Source organism: Dicentrarchus labrax, unplaced genomic scaffold, assembly GCF_905237075.1.
Source record: "Dicentrarchus labrax unplaced genomic scaffold, dlabrax2021, whole genome shotgun sequence".
Lineage (NCBI taxonomy): Eukaryota > Metazoa > Chordata > Actinopteri > Moronidae > Dicentrarchus > Dicentrarchus labrax.
Genome location: NW_026136718.1, coordinates 6,512,701 through 6,526,620, shown reverse-complemented (window position 1 = coordinate 6,526,620; position 13,920 = coordinate 6,512,701). Strand labels below are relative to the sequence as shown.

The 13,920-nt window shown below is 41.0% G+C and overlaps 1 protein-coding gene across 1 annotated transcript in view; it reads left to right on the top strand.

Moving 5' to 3' along the window:
• Window positions 1-13,920, top strand: part of LOC127350463 (disks large homolog 1-like) — a 105,363-nt gene that overhangs the window by 70,412 nt on the left and 21,031 nt on the right. Inside the window, 3 exon segments of the mRNA XM_051377143.1 lie at window positions 1,135-1,291; window positions 2,031-2,133; window positions 13,205-13,319. Of these exon segments, the coding sequence (XP_051233103.1) occupies window positions 1,135-1,291; window positions 2,031-2,133; window positions 13,205-13,319 (375 nt within the window).

Below are 13,920 nucleotides of genomic sequence, written 5' to 3'. Positions count from 1 at the left end.
TACCTTTTTCAGGCTGTCTATCGAAAACAATTACCAGTGCTCTCATATTCCCAAATTTAATATCTGTATACTGTTCCACACTGCAGGCAAATTATCATTGTGACATTAAAGATGTTGTCGCCAGCTCACTGTAAGAATGTAACTGAAACACAGAATCTTTATGACACTGAACAAATAAACAGTGTTTAATGTGGATCTGTCACGTCTGGAAACTGATCCAGCAGTTTTGGACCAATGCATTTCTCGTTAGAACCATTTCAGTCAGAAAGGCTAAAGAGGGATCAAATCCTAATTTCTCATATACAGTGTGTGGATTGGCTGGATTTTTTTTTTTATAAACCTCATTAACAGTTATTCAACACTTATTCTGTCTCTGCACAGATGTTTTCATACAATATTTTAAGTGAGGATGACATGATGATCCAGTATTTTGATCGCAATACGATGGACCTGCTTTCATTTCTATCTTAAATATGTGTTGCCTGTGTTGACTTGGATGCCCTCCACATGCTCTTGTTTATGCCCACAGTGTAAAGACAGTAAAGTCCTGCTGATTTATTAAAGAACTGAACCATGTACTATATGTATAGATGTGTGTGTTTAGGATAGAGTAACTAACTGTAGTGGTGCAATAAAACGGACAGTGGTGCAATACTGACATCTGCTGGTCATCAGGGTGAATGATCCTATTTTAAAAATCATTTTGTCCCATTGTACCATTTAGTTCCATTTAACACCACAAAAACTGTACAGATATTATATATTGAACATTCAGAAACCACATATATACTCTACAGTAACTGCTAAACACAGCTGCAATATTGTAATGTTTTCTTTTGAAGTCATGTTATGTTAAGTATAACATATTGAATAATGTCTGTCTTCCTCAAGTTATCTCTTCTCATTGATTCACTGCTTCTTAGTCTGTGGTTAGATAAGCATTACAACTAACCATCAGCTAAACTTGTTGCTATCTAAGTCGTAACTGATTCATCAAATGTCATCATACATTAAGATGCCTACAAAACCGATACAGAAAATATAATTATTTACTAATTTGTGCTAAAAGGTTGGATCCCATCATCTTTTACCCTTACACAGTGTGTGTGTGTGTTTAATTTGTGTTTCCTCCAGGGAACCCAGGCGGGTGGTGCTCCAGCGGGGGTCTACGGGTCTTGGTTTTAACATTGTTGGCGGGGAGGATGGAGAAGGGATCTTCATCTCCTTCATTCTTGCTGGAGGTCCAGCTGATCTCTGCGGAGAGCTACGAAAGGGAGACCGCATCCTGTCGGTATGAGCTAAGACCTATTACAAACATTACACACAGATATACAGTATAACACAAGCATTGTCACCATTACTATTATTATATTATTTATAGATTATATATTATATATTATAGGTTTTATAGGCTTATCAAGGGAGTCCTGTCAGTTTATTGCCGGAACCTCGACTTTCTGCGTATTTCTCTTGACTTTGTTGATGTGAAGTCATACAAGTCAGAATAAACAAAGCAGTAATAATATTTTCTGACGCTGAATAGTTTGAACTTGATCTGATTCATACTGAATTTAAGGAGATTTCACTGGTATCGTTTTCTTTGCGTATCACCAGTGAGTCACTTGCCACTTATGGCTGATAGGGGTGTGTGTGTGTGTGTGTGTGTGTGTGTGTGTGTGTGTGTGTGTGTGTTCAAGCTGTATTTTGTGTTCCACTAAAGTGAAATATGGCTTTAATTTTCTACAGACAGAATCCAAACAGGATTTAGTCATCAGACTGTAGAGGCACTGATAATCCCTTCAGACTGGCTGTGACCATATTACGATCAAATACTGCGGGAAATGATTTTATGTATTAAACAAGCCTTCACAAAGTACACACATACTACACATGCACACATACATGTGGCTGGTCACCTGTGACTTATTGACCCACTAAGATGATGTGTTCTTCTCACTATACAGTCATTAATATTGATCCAAGGCATGAGCTCTAATTCTGTGTGTGTGTGTGTGTGTGTCTGTGTGTAGGTGAACGGGGTGGACCTGACCACTGCAACACATGAGCAGGCAGCCGCTGCTCTGAAGAATGCAGGACAGACCGTTACCATAGTAGCACAGTACAGACCTGAGGGTGAGTAAAGCAGATAAACACAGTGCATCTCATGTACAGACTAATGCATAACAATCTGGATGTAATTGGAACAGAACAGAACAGATTTGTGTAATTAAAGAGTAAATTAACACCCCCAGAAAATCTTGTTTCTGCTGCTCTCCAGTGTTTTCACTTCTTACCTTGCTGCCATGATGTACTGGTATACATCAGGACCCTGTGACATCATTGTTGGGTGTGGTTACAGGTATAAAAGAGCACACTTCTGACCAAAGCCAGCTTCACTGATGGCTGGCAAAAACCAAAACAGGCTTGAAACTTTTAACCAGAGAGAGCAGTGAAACACTGCTTTTCAACCCGGTGTTAAGCTATTGTTTAATGATGATGTTCTGGACCTGCCTCCACTTCTTCCTCTTCTTGTCTTTCTTGAAATCTGGCAGTGTATTGTAGACACAGCAATCAGTGTATTGCTGACACATACAGTTACAGGAAAGCCCAAAGACTATCCATGATACACCAGGTTATTGTTAGCTGTTGGTACTCTTATTATTGTGTTACGCTGTGGTTGACCCTACAGAATAATTGCTTAATAGTAATGAATGAAAACAAGGCATTTTGTTTCATCCTTTTGTATACTGAAGTTTGGGAAATTCACTATTTGTCTGCACACTGAGAGACAGAGTGAGGTTTCACAACCAACACCATCCTCAATGTTTGTCTACTGGGAGTGACTAAGAAGGCCGTAACCTAGGAAACCAGGTTATCACTGCTGATTGGCTCAGCTAATGGGATGCTGTCATGGTGGGGGACCAGAGTATAACACTTACACACACACACACACACACACACTCACACACAGTTACGCAGCATCAGGTCCCCTGGTCCCCTGATTCACCTCATAAATGTGTTTACTGGGAGAGGTTGTACGTGTGTGTGTGTGTGTGTGTGTGTGTGTGTGTGTGTGTGTGTGTGTCAGCCATGTATTATTCAGTCAGAGAGGTGGTCCAGGAAGGTAGGACCAGAGTGTGATACACAGGCCTTTAAAAAGGCGGAGGAGAAATTGAAGGGCAAAATACATTAAGACATGGAAGACACTGACAGAACATAATGAAGTTCTCCAGCAGCTACAGTATGCAAATGTATTGGAAGCTTATGGAAGCAGCGTAGGGATATAACCTATACATCATGCTGCAAACCATGATATAGGAATTATGAAGTCTGTGGCTCTGCAGCCTGCGGTGTGTCTGTTAGTCAGTCTGCTTACGATGGAACCAACATTACTTTATGCAAAGATTTGATTGGTTGTATGGAAACAAGTTCTTCATCTACAGAAATGGAGAACTAACAGTATTCTGACGAATTAATGCAAAAATAGGGGGTGCCACCATGAAACCAAAAAAATATATATATAATTCTCTGTTCTATAGTTCAGATTCCTTTCTCACAGGACATGTGATTTGCAGAGCAGATATGTATGTTGTAGCAGATGAAATGTTTTTTGATTATAATTTGATTTAAAAAGATTTGTAGTTTGCTCCCTCACAGAGGTTGCCCACCGTAGTTAACTTGGATTGACAGCAGTTACAACTGTATGAGAAGGAAAGACACAGCTAAAATATGTGTTAAAAGAAAGGTGATCAAAATGTGTAAACCACTCCATCCACTCTTGTAGTGTAACCAGTGTCTCAGCTATTGACCTGTATTGATAAAGAACATACTAAACAGAGTGGAGAAGTGGACTTAGCTACTGAAATGAATTGAAAATAAATGTTTCTATGGACACTTTTCTTGCCACGCCTCTGGATCCCCATTGGAAGCTGCCCTCCTCTTCAAGGGAGCAAACTTTTCAAAGCCACCTTTTAAGCCTACTTTTTACTTACTTTTTACAGATTTTTGGTGATTGTTTATTTAAAAAGTAAAAGAAAACTGTCTTAAGTGTCAAATGGTTTGATGGTGTGTTGGTTTGGCTTGGTCCAGTCCTGTTTTTGGCATTGTTTGGTGTTATATTGGGGATCAAACAGGGAGAACACACAGTAGGTATCAGAGGTGGACCAGCTGGCCTCAGTAAGAGCCGACTGCGCTGTAGCTCGGTTTTAACGTTCAAGGTTTTCCTGCTCAGCATTTAAGAAACTAGGTGTACTTCAGCATTTAGGGGTTTTGCTCACATGCTGGCCCTCAAAAAGGATCGGTTAGTCTAAGATCTTTGTGTGTGTGTGTATGCGGGTGTGTGTCTGTGTCGTGACTCTCATTAGTGACTATTGAATGAACTCTGTATCAAACCTTCTGTCCACGCTGGGCTTTGGTCAGCACTATGCGTGTGTGTGTGTGCGTGTGTGTCCATCTGAGGTCCATGTTTGTCCCGTTCCCGTGGCGATAGCATGTGGTGACCAGCAGTGCTCCCTCTGTTTCACACACACACTTCCTGCCAACAAAAGAGGAACTTATAATGACCTCCACCAGGAGAGGAAAAGTGTCTCTCTCACTGTGTGTTTGCAGGTCTCCTCCTGTTATTTATATTAAATACGGTACCCACTGTAGCCAAACACAACACAGCTCGGCACAGAACTGGACTGCTCACGGTGTGTGTGTGTGTGTGTGTGTGTGTGTGTGTGTGCATGCTTAGGCAGCGACACAGTTCTTTTAAGCTGATGCAGCAGATATGGATTTGTGTTTATTTGAAGTACAGCAGATGGAGCGTGTTTGTCTGTGAAAAGTCTTCATGCTGCGTTAGTGCTGCCGACGTCCCTCATCACGTTTCAGGCTATTTTAAGCCAATTTTGTATATCAAACCTATGGCTCCAAAATGTGTTTGTCCCCAAATTCATATGGCTTTGGCCAGACCAGGCTGTTTGACTGAATTTTCCTCCCAAAATCCCCATCTGTAGGATTTTTTGTGAGATATCATTTGGTAAAAAAATCTCACTTGTGGTGAATCAGGAGGAATTTTGAGAATTTTAGACTTTCTTACCAAATAATAATCAATAAAAATGTCAAAAATCAAAAAATTACTTTTTCTTTGAAATCATCTCCTTATCTTTACAGGTGGCCTTGCCTATTGCTAATATTCAGGGCCATTTGCGAGTTTATGTGATGAATTTACAGTCAGAAGATTTAAAATGTCATGAGGGCAAAGAGGTATGAGTGAAAAGTGAATCATTTTCTCAAACTGTAGTAAGTCGCTGTCCAAATTTCCACTCACTGATTCACATGAAAGTTTTAAGTTTTGCACACTAGCTCTGAACCCACAATTTGGAGATCACAGTATTTGTTACTTTACCCACAAATAATGTTGATGATTTTAATTTGATTTATTTAGCAAACAAAGTGCACCAAACACAGGAAATGGAAAGGAAAGGAAGCAAACTTTAAAACACAAATAGAAAATACTTAAAAGTGTTATTAAAAGTATAACCTATACATCATGCTGCAAACCATGATATATGAATTATGAAGTCTGTGGCTCTGCAGACTGCGGTCTGGCTGTTAGGCTGCTTACGATGGAACACAAACATTACTTTATGCAAACAACAAGTTCTTCATTGACATTAATGGAGAACTAACAGTTTTCTGACAAATGAATGCAAAAATATGGGACTCCACCATGAAACCAAAAAATGTATAGTTCTCAGATTTTTTGTTATGCTACTAGCAGCTAATGTAGCCATGAGCAACTAGCCTCAAGCAGAGATGAGCAGTGGGCTACACTTCTTTCTAACTCCACATGCCCATATATTTTTCATTTTGAGACACATATTGGTGGAGTTTCAATTTAAATTGAGACTATGTAGCTTTTGCTGAACAGAGGCCTCAAGGTCCAATTACAGGATAATGGTTATTTCCAGGGTCAGTTGCTTAAAAGACATCATCATCAGGTGACGTGACAAATGTGAAATGTGTTAAAAGTTGCACTAGTAGAGAAGAAGTTACACAGAAATATCTATCGTTAGGTAACTTTAGCCACCGCAGGCTACTTGTCATACCAGACACAGTGAGGCTGTAACAGTAAAACCCTCACAGTGTATTGAAATGAGATATGTGTTTTTTTGTTAATTAATTCAAATGTTCATTGTAAAAGGAAGATTGTGTCATTTCCTCTTTCAAAAGTTACACACAATCTTACACACAATCACGTATTTAAATGAACAAACTAAATGCACAGTAAATAAAAGAATAACGCATGCATACAGTGTAAGAGGGCGGTTGAGAAAAGCAAGAGAATAACCAGAAAAAAGGATATGTTAAAACCAGTATTAATTTCTCACCCAACAGGGAATCCTAAATAAATGCCATCCAGGTTGGGTTGTAGCTTAAGAGTTCCTGCTTCAATCCCCAGTTCACAAACACGGCTCTCGTCTGTGCTGAGCACAAAAAAATCTGGATATTCATGAAAACACCAAAATGTCGCAGCTTTGACCTTTAAACACAATCTCCTCCTGTGCCATAAGTTTCCTGATGTGGGACTGGTAATGCCTGCAGGTTGACAGCAGTATTAGTCACTGGGATTACACACAACCCTCACAGACACACACGCTGTCACACACGTACTGTACACACACAGAGGCGGCGTCTGTCAGCGGTAATACTGAGGTGATGCAGAGAGGATTATCTTCACTTCTCTTAGCCTGCTTATTACACTTTGTGGGTGTGTGCGTGCAAGTGTGTGTGTGTCGTGCACAGGTTGTTAAGTAGAAGATTAACAGCAACTCTTTCTCTGAGCTCAGACACAAAGTTGTAGGAATATTATCTGCTGAATACATACAGTAGGCTGCTTCCCTTTCTTTTCCTACTTCACTTTATCGCTCTGTTCTTACTCTTTAGCTCAGTTTTATCCCTTTCCTTCCTCAGCTGCTCCTCTCCTCCCTGGTGTTACTGGTGTCTGTGGTAATGGTCTGACTCACCGCCCACAAACTGTGATTTGAGGCGCCACTTGTAACAGAAAGGTGACTGATTTGAGACTTGCAGCGCGTTGCTGCGTCACTGTCACACTGAGGCTTTTATAGGCTGCCAAAGATGAAACACATTTATTGGTTCTGACTTTTAAACTTGAAATTGGTACCTTAATATGAAACATTTCTCTTTTTTTTGGTTTTCTCTTTAGTGATTTCTTTCTCTATCCACTCCTTTCCTCTGCAGTCTGATCAGTTAATCAATACCAATATAGATTACTGTACTGTGTCGTATCAATTATAGATGAGCCTGTTCCAGCACTTCTATTTTTAGATCCAGAGCCTCATATTGATTTTTATACAGTTTGCAACAGATTTATCAGGTTTTTTTTTTTTTTTTAAAACCAACTGATCAGATATAAGCAGATGTGATAACTTGCTTCTTTTAATAGTCTCTTGTAGTGTGAAATGTACATCAGCTAAGTGATTAAAAGTATAGGCCACATAATGCCTTTAAAATGTAGATAACAAACTTTATTTACCCCCTTGGAGGAACTATATTTCCAGCAGCAACAGTAAAAGGATTTTGGACAGGAAAAATCTAAAAATAGAACAAAAACTACTCGAATTAAAGGTGCCCTGCGCTGATTTCTTGTAAACAAAGTTAGTGTTACTCACCAAACCTGTGCTGTGTGTATGTCCTTCAGGCCTGACCATGACGTGTTGAAAGTATTTCCTTGCTCATAAAACATCTACAAACCTTATGTTTTGAATATTTCAAATGATGCGAGATCATCTTCTTCCCTGCCTTTGTTGAGACATGGTTTCTCTGCATGTTATCGCCACCAATTGTCCACATTGTGTGTGATACAGATGCTCATAAAAACATTGCTCCATAGCACTGTCAGTGGTCAAAAACTCAGCCTTTAAGCAATAAGTAGTAAAAATTTTAAAACGATGTTGAAATTGGACGTAGAATCCACACTCCTTCCTCCAGAAAAGCAAATACGCTGAGAAAGTATGGATTATTATTTACAGTAAATACATGTATTCACTGGCAGCAGTTATTGATTATGACTTCCACTCAGGGAAGGTGTATATAAATAGGGCTCTGATTCAATACTAGTAAGGGTGATCTGAAAGGAGAGTGTTGGTGCAATGCACACAACCCTACAGATGAGAACTGACCGTCTCCAGCGGTTTTCTGTTGGATAGCACTGAAACTGCACAATGCAGAGAAGGTCTGCCAGCTGCTGAATGGAGGAACAATGCTCCTCTAGGGAGAGGAGGGGAGAGGAGAGGAGAGGTGAGAAAAGGAGAGGAGAGGAGAGGAGAGGTAAATGAAGGAAGGAGGGAATATGAGCCCCAGAGCCATTAGTCTCTGTCATCACCCTTCCCCCCATCTCTTCCTCTCCTCCTCCTCATCCTCCTCCTCCTCTCTTCTACCCTTTTCCTGTCCCTCTCTCTATTATGTCTTGTTTTCTCCCTCCATCTCACTGTCTATGTATCTCCCTCTTGCTCCTAATCTAATTATGCTGCATTGAGGTGATGTGTGTTGACAGAGGCAGTTAGATGCTGATGTGAAACTTCATATCTGGTGATTTCGATGTGTGTGTTGCTGTATCGCTGCTGGGTTAGGTTTGTCGTCCAGATAAAGAGGCAGAGATAGAAGTGTGTGATGGGATTATAGAAGCCTATAGCACAACCTCCTGACTTTTACATGATAAAAATGTTTGAATTGTTTACATTTTTATATATATGAACAAGGTTTCTTACAAGTGAAGCCCTGGAAGAGAGAAAAACAGATATCAGACATAGAAAAGTCAGAAATCTGGAGAGAGAATGAGAGACAGATGGAGGCTCATACAAACATAAATCATGCAGAGTCGAAAGGGTTTAATTCCTTATACTTATGAAGGCAGACGCCACTGTCTCTCTTCTTATGTTTCTTCTCTCTTTCCATATAAAACTAATGGAAAATCCATTTAATTTAGTTGTTGATTAAGATTCCCAAAAATCAATATTCAAAATGCAGCAAGTGTGTGTGTGTGTGTGTGTGTGTGTGTGTGTGTGTGTGTGTGTGTGTGTGTGTGTGTGTGGCGTGTAGACCGATTCCCTGGGCCAAAGTAGGGCAGGAGAGCCTGGCATCGACTCAGCTTCCTGCATGAGTGACCTGAGGAAACAGTGTGTGTGTCTGTTGCTGAGTCTGTTGGTGAGGGTGTGTGTATGAGCGTGTGTGTGTGTGTGTGTCTCCGCCCTACAGCAGGCTGCTGTCAAAGAGGGGGAGGAGCAAACGAGCGCACCAGCGAACGAGAGATAGAGAAAGAGAGGAGTGTAGTAGAGAGAGAGAGAGTTAGCATCTGTTGTTTCTGTGGCAGCTGAGCGGCACTGGACTGATTTTGCACACACACACACACACACACACACACACACACACATACACACACAAACACACACACATTTCCTCTCTGTGCCACACACTACTGCATACCTACACACACTTCTTTTCACAGACATTTATATCTTTCTGCTCTGGCTTTCTCACACGCTGGTGTTAGATCTTTTCCATCATCTCTCTCTTTCACACACATCTGCTCTCTCTCTCTCTCTCTCTCTCTCTCTTTCTGATTTTTTTTTCCAATCCCATTCACATCCCGGGACTCTAAGCAGCACAAACCCTTCTCCCACACGCACAGACACTTCCGAAAGCCACCGTACCGGCATCCCATCGTGCGGACACTGAGACTGCCTGTCTGCCTGCAGCATGTGAGTACAGCTGAGCGGGAGTTGGGAGAGACAGACCTGAACTGATTTACTTGTTAACATCCTGCCTCAAGTAGCAGTCTGGCATCACTGTTTATGGATAACATTTCAACCCTTAACACTGCTTTAGTTCAGGGACTTTGAGTGTGTTGGGGAATGATGCTAAAGGTAATATTGGACCGAAAAAGACAGACTTTGTGTGGGGAATCCGGGGTGCTCTGACACCGTTATCCCTCTCATGACCAGTGATGCAGCATTAACATGTTTGCTCCTACGCTGTCTTTGGTTTAATGACCCTCACTGTGGTTTAGTATCAACAATCTCACTTCCATTACTGTTGCTTTTTTCTCTTACTGTGGCACTTTTGCTGTATGGCTAGATTTGTTGTTTTTTTTTTAAACTAAGATGATCAAGATTGCAGCTCTGACTTTTCAGCACTGTGCCTGGTCATAAAGCAGAAGATATCAGAGCTGCAGCCTTGGCAGTGCCGGCTTTGTCTTTCTCTTCGGGACTCAATAACAATAATATCTGAGCTGCAACACAGTTTGTTTCTATGGATCACAAAGAGGAGCAACATCTCTCTGTAGCCCTACAGTACCTCTGTCTGTGTCTCTCTCTTTTCAAGACTGTCTGCCATTGATAAACCTTTATTCCTTATCTCACTGTATCAGATGTGAGTTTACTGAAACACATTGAAGCCCACTCAGTTATTAATCTGTTTCCTCTCATTTTCTTTTCTGTCCACCTTCATTCTGTCTTGTATTCTCCCTCCCTCCCTGTCTGCCTCTCTCTCTTCCTCTTAATCCCATAATGCTGCATTGAGATGATGTTCGTTGACAGAGACAGTTAGATGCTGATGATGTGAAAGTTCATACAGTATATGGTGTTTTTCATGTGTGTGACCCCTCCGTGGTGCAGTGAGTCCAGTGAAACCAACTGAAATAGAAGTGTTAATCCACCAATTTTTAATGGATTAGAGCTGAGATTGAAAATGCTGGACCGAGGTCAGCGATGAAAAATATTCAAGGTTGAAGCAAGAAATTAAATTTTCAGCAAAAAGGAATTTTTATCCTCTCATTGGAAAGATTGGAGGGCGTTTTGCCTTGTCAAACCTAGGTCATGCTGTATGAAAATCACATTTAGCATTGAATGTTGCAAGATATATAAATCTATCAAAGTTCTTTTCCCAGAACATCAATGCTGTTTTTTTAACTGAAATAAAAGCATCAAACATTATGTTACCCTGAGTATTTCAGTGATTTCAGATGCGCGTGGCTTTGAGCCGTTTTAGTAGAGTTTAGTTGTTTGTGTCTGTGAGCTTCAGTGTGTCAGATTAATGAACGCCTGGGGAAAATCAGAGCTGAGATCTGGGGGTTGTAGGCTGGTTTTCTGACAGTGTTCAAAAGCTGAGCATTTATGAAAAAAAGGTGATGAAAGAAATAAAAACAGAAGTAGGGAAAAAAGGAGGAAATGTCAGGAGATACTGCAGGTTCCAGATCTTGTGTGTGTGTGTGTGTGTGTGTGTGGGTGGGTGGGTGCGTGACCGTGTGTACCTCGAGTATGATTGAATTACTCAGGGTTAATTAGATTCTGTAGTCCACAGTAATGGTTCACACACACACACACACACACACACACACACACACACACACACACACACACAGGGACATCCTTCAGATAGGCTTTTTCAGGCTTATTGCCAGCGGCGTTGTCATCCGAGTGTTAGTTCAGAGGTTTCTGGGAAGCTGGGTGGTGTTAAGAAGACTAGAGGACAGTCAGTAAGGATTTATTACACACATATCTGTTTGTCGAGCCACTCTGAATGAGAAATATCACACTTTACTCTCATTTTGAGACAGCAATCTGCTGGTTAAAAGTATATGTTTGTACTTTCTCTGCTGGAAGACTATTGTCCTGAAATGCAACTTAGAGATCACATTATGTCATTTGTTTTTCCACTTTGTGCATTTCCATAAATAATGTACATTTATAATTAAAGAGGCACAGTGGCATTTTTATGGCCACTAGAAAAAATGGGTCAGAAACTTAAGGGTTTTTGCAGCATGTAGCAAGAGGATACTAAAGCACAGGGCTGCTATGCTGAGTGTGTCATTGCACTTTGCATTGATTGGCCAACCGGTTGCTCTCTCGCAATTTACTACTTGTCATTCAAGTGAGATGGGGATACAGTTGTTCCTGGCAATTAAAGTGAAAGGGCTGTTTGAAAATTCATTGTTGCATTTGTGCAAACCATTAGCAAATACGTTTGTGAAATTTGGATTTGCACAGGTTTGAGAAAAAAAAATAAGCCTTCACGTTCTTTGGTTGCAGTATTAAAGTTGCTGTGCTAAGTCATTTTTACTTTTGTGTGTTTCCAGTAGGTTAGTTGTGTTCCAGCCAATTAGCAAATATGAGCTAACCAATAACTCCAGGAGAACACTGCACCAGTGATGTCCACTGCTGAACTTTGAGAACTCAGTGTGCATGTATAATGTGGCCGATTTTCCACCTAGAACACAACATGTCGGCAGCTGAAGTCAGATGTGTCTAACATTTCTAGCTGTCCATGTCGGAAACGGTTAAGACTAAAAGACATTGATCGTCCCAGACCTCTGAATCACTGCCCACATGTCAGATTCGTTCAGCAATTCAAACGTTTCTGCTGTAGAGCCCATTGAAGGCTGTTGGTGCTGGTGAGAGAAACAACTAACCAATCAGAGCTTCAGGATTAAGAAAGGGGATGTCATCTTTATAAAGAGCTAGCAAGCTATCGAGCTACCTAGCTACGTACATTTGTGCAAAATATCAGCAGAAAGATTCATGAATGGTGGTTTTGTTCATGGGCATGCACTGTGTGATAAATTCATCTTAATGAATACATTATAATGTCAGTATTTATGTATATATACACATTTTGCATGAAGAGATTTTTAGGAGCTCAAGTGATGTGTCTGAGTCAGTGTGTTAGCGTCAAACTGGCTGCATGTGTGTGGATAATTGTGTAAATGTGTGTCTTCATGATGATATTGACATGGACCGGGTCTGATGTAACAGGAGTTAATATTCAGATCAAACAGACTATTAGATTATGGCTGTAGAGAATCTGTTGACAGCTCAATGCTTGCGTCTGCATGTCCATGAGTGTTTGTGTGTGTAATAGGTCCCTTTGCGCTTGAACATGGAAAATAAACTTCCTGCAACTTTCATCACATCTCAAAATACACGTTGTACTTGTTGTACTACACCGATTTGTAGGAAATGTGGTTGTCACCGTGGAAAAACCTCCACGCCTCTGCTCTTCTCTTTGATCTACGTACTGTCATGTGGTTTCTGAGCTGCTGAGCAATGATGGAAGACATTTAATCGTTTGTATAAGCATTTTTTTTATCACCTGAGGTCTAACCATGTTTGTCTTCTTTGTGTGTCTCTGTGTGTGTGTGTAGAGTACAGTCGTTTCGAGGCGAAGATCCATGACCTGAGGGAACAGATGATGACCAGCAGTGTCAGTTCCAGCTCCACATCGCTCCGCTCCACACAGAAACGCACACTTTACGTCAGGTAACACACACACACACACACACACACACACACACACACACACACACACACACACACAGTAGACAGAGGTGACTGATTGTCTAGTGTCCTTCAGTGTGACACAACTACTATAAGGTCTTATCTCAGCTGTCGTCTAGGTTTTGTGTGTTTGAGAGATGCTGAAAGAGAGGTAATCACATGGAAAATCACAATTAGGTTGTCTGGCAAATACTGTCTAATGCACAAACACGTCCATACCCTGTCCGCTGTCTCGATTTCTGTGTGTGTGTGTGTGTGTGTGTGTGTGTGTGTGTGTGTGTGTGTGTGTGTGTGTGTGTGTGTGTGTGTGTGTGTGTGTGTGTGTGTGTGTGTTCCTGTGTCCTTGTGTCATTCTTGTCCTCGCCTGTCCTGGTTGTTCAGTCTTCTCTGAATCACCCTGTCCATCCTTAGTTTCCTCTGAAGAGCCCAGGAGCACTGTCAGTCCTAGACCACCTACACTTTTAAGATCCTTTCTTCACAAGAATCACAGCATTTGAAATATTGATTAAACGCTAGGTCGCCGGGACCAGATAAGTCACATTGGAGCTCTTGGGAGATCAATACAATGGAAAACAAAGACAGG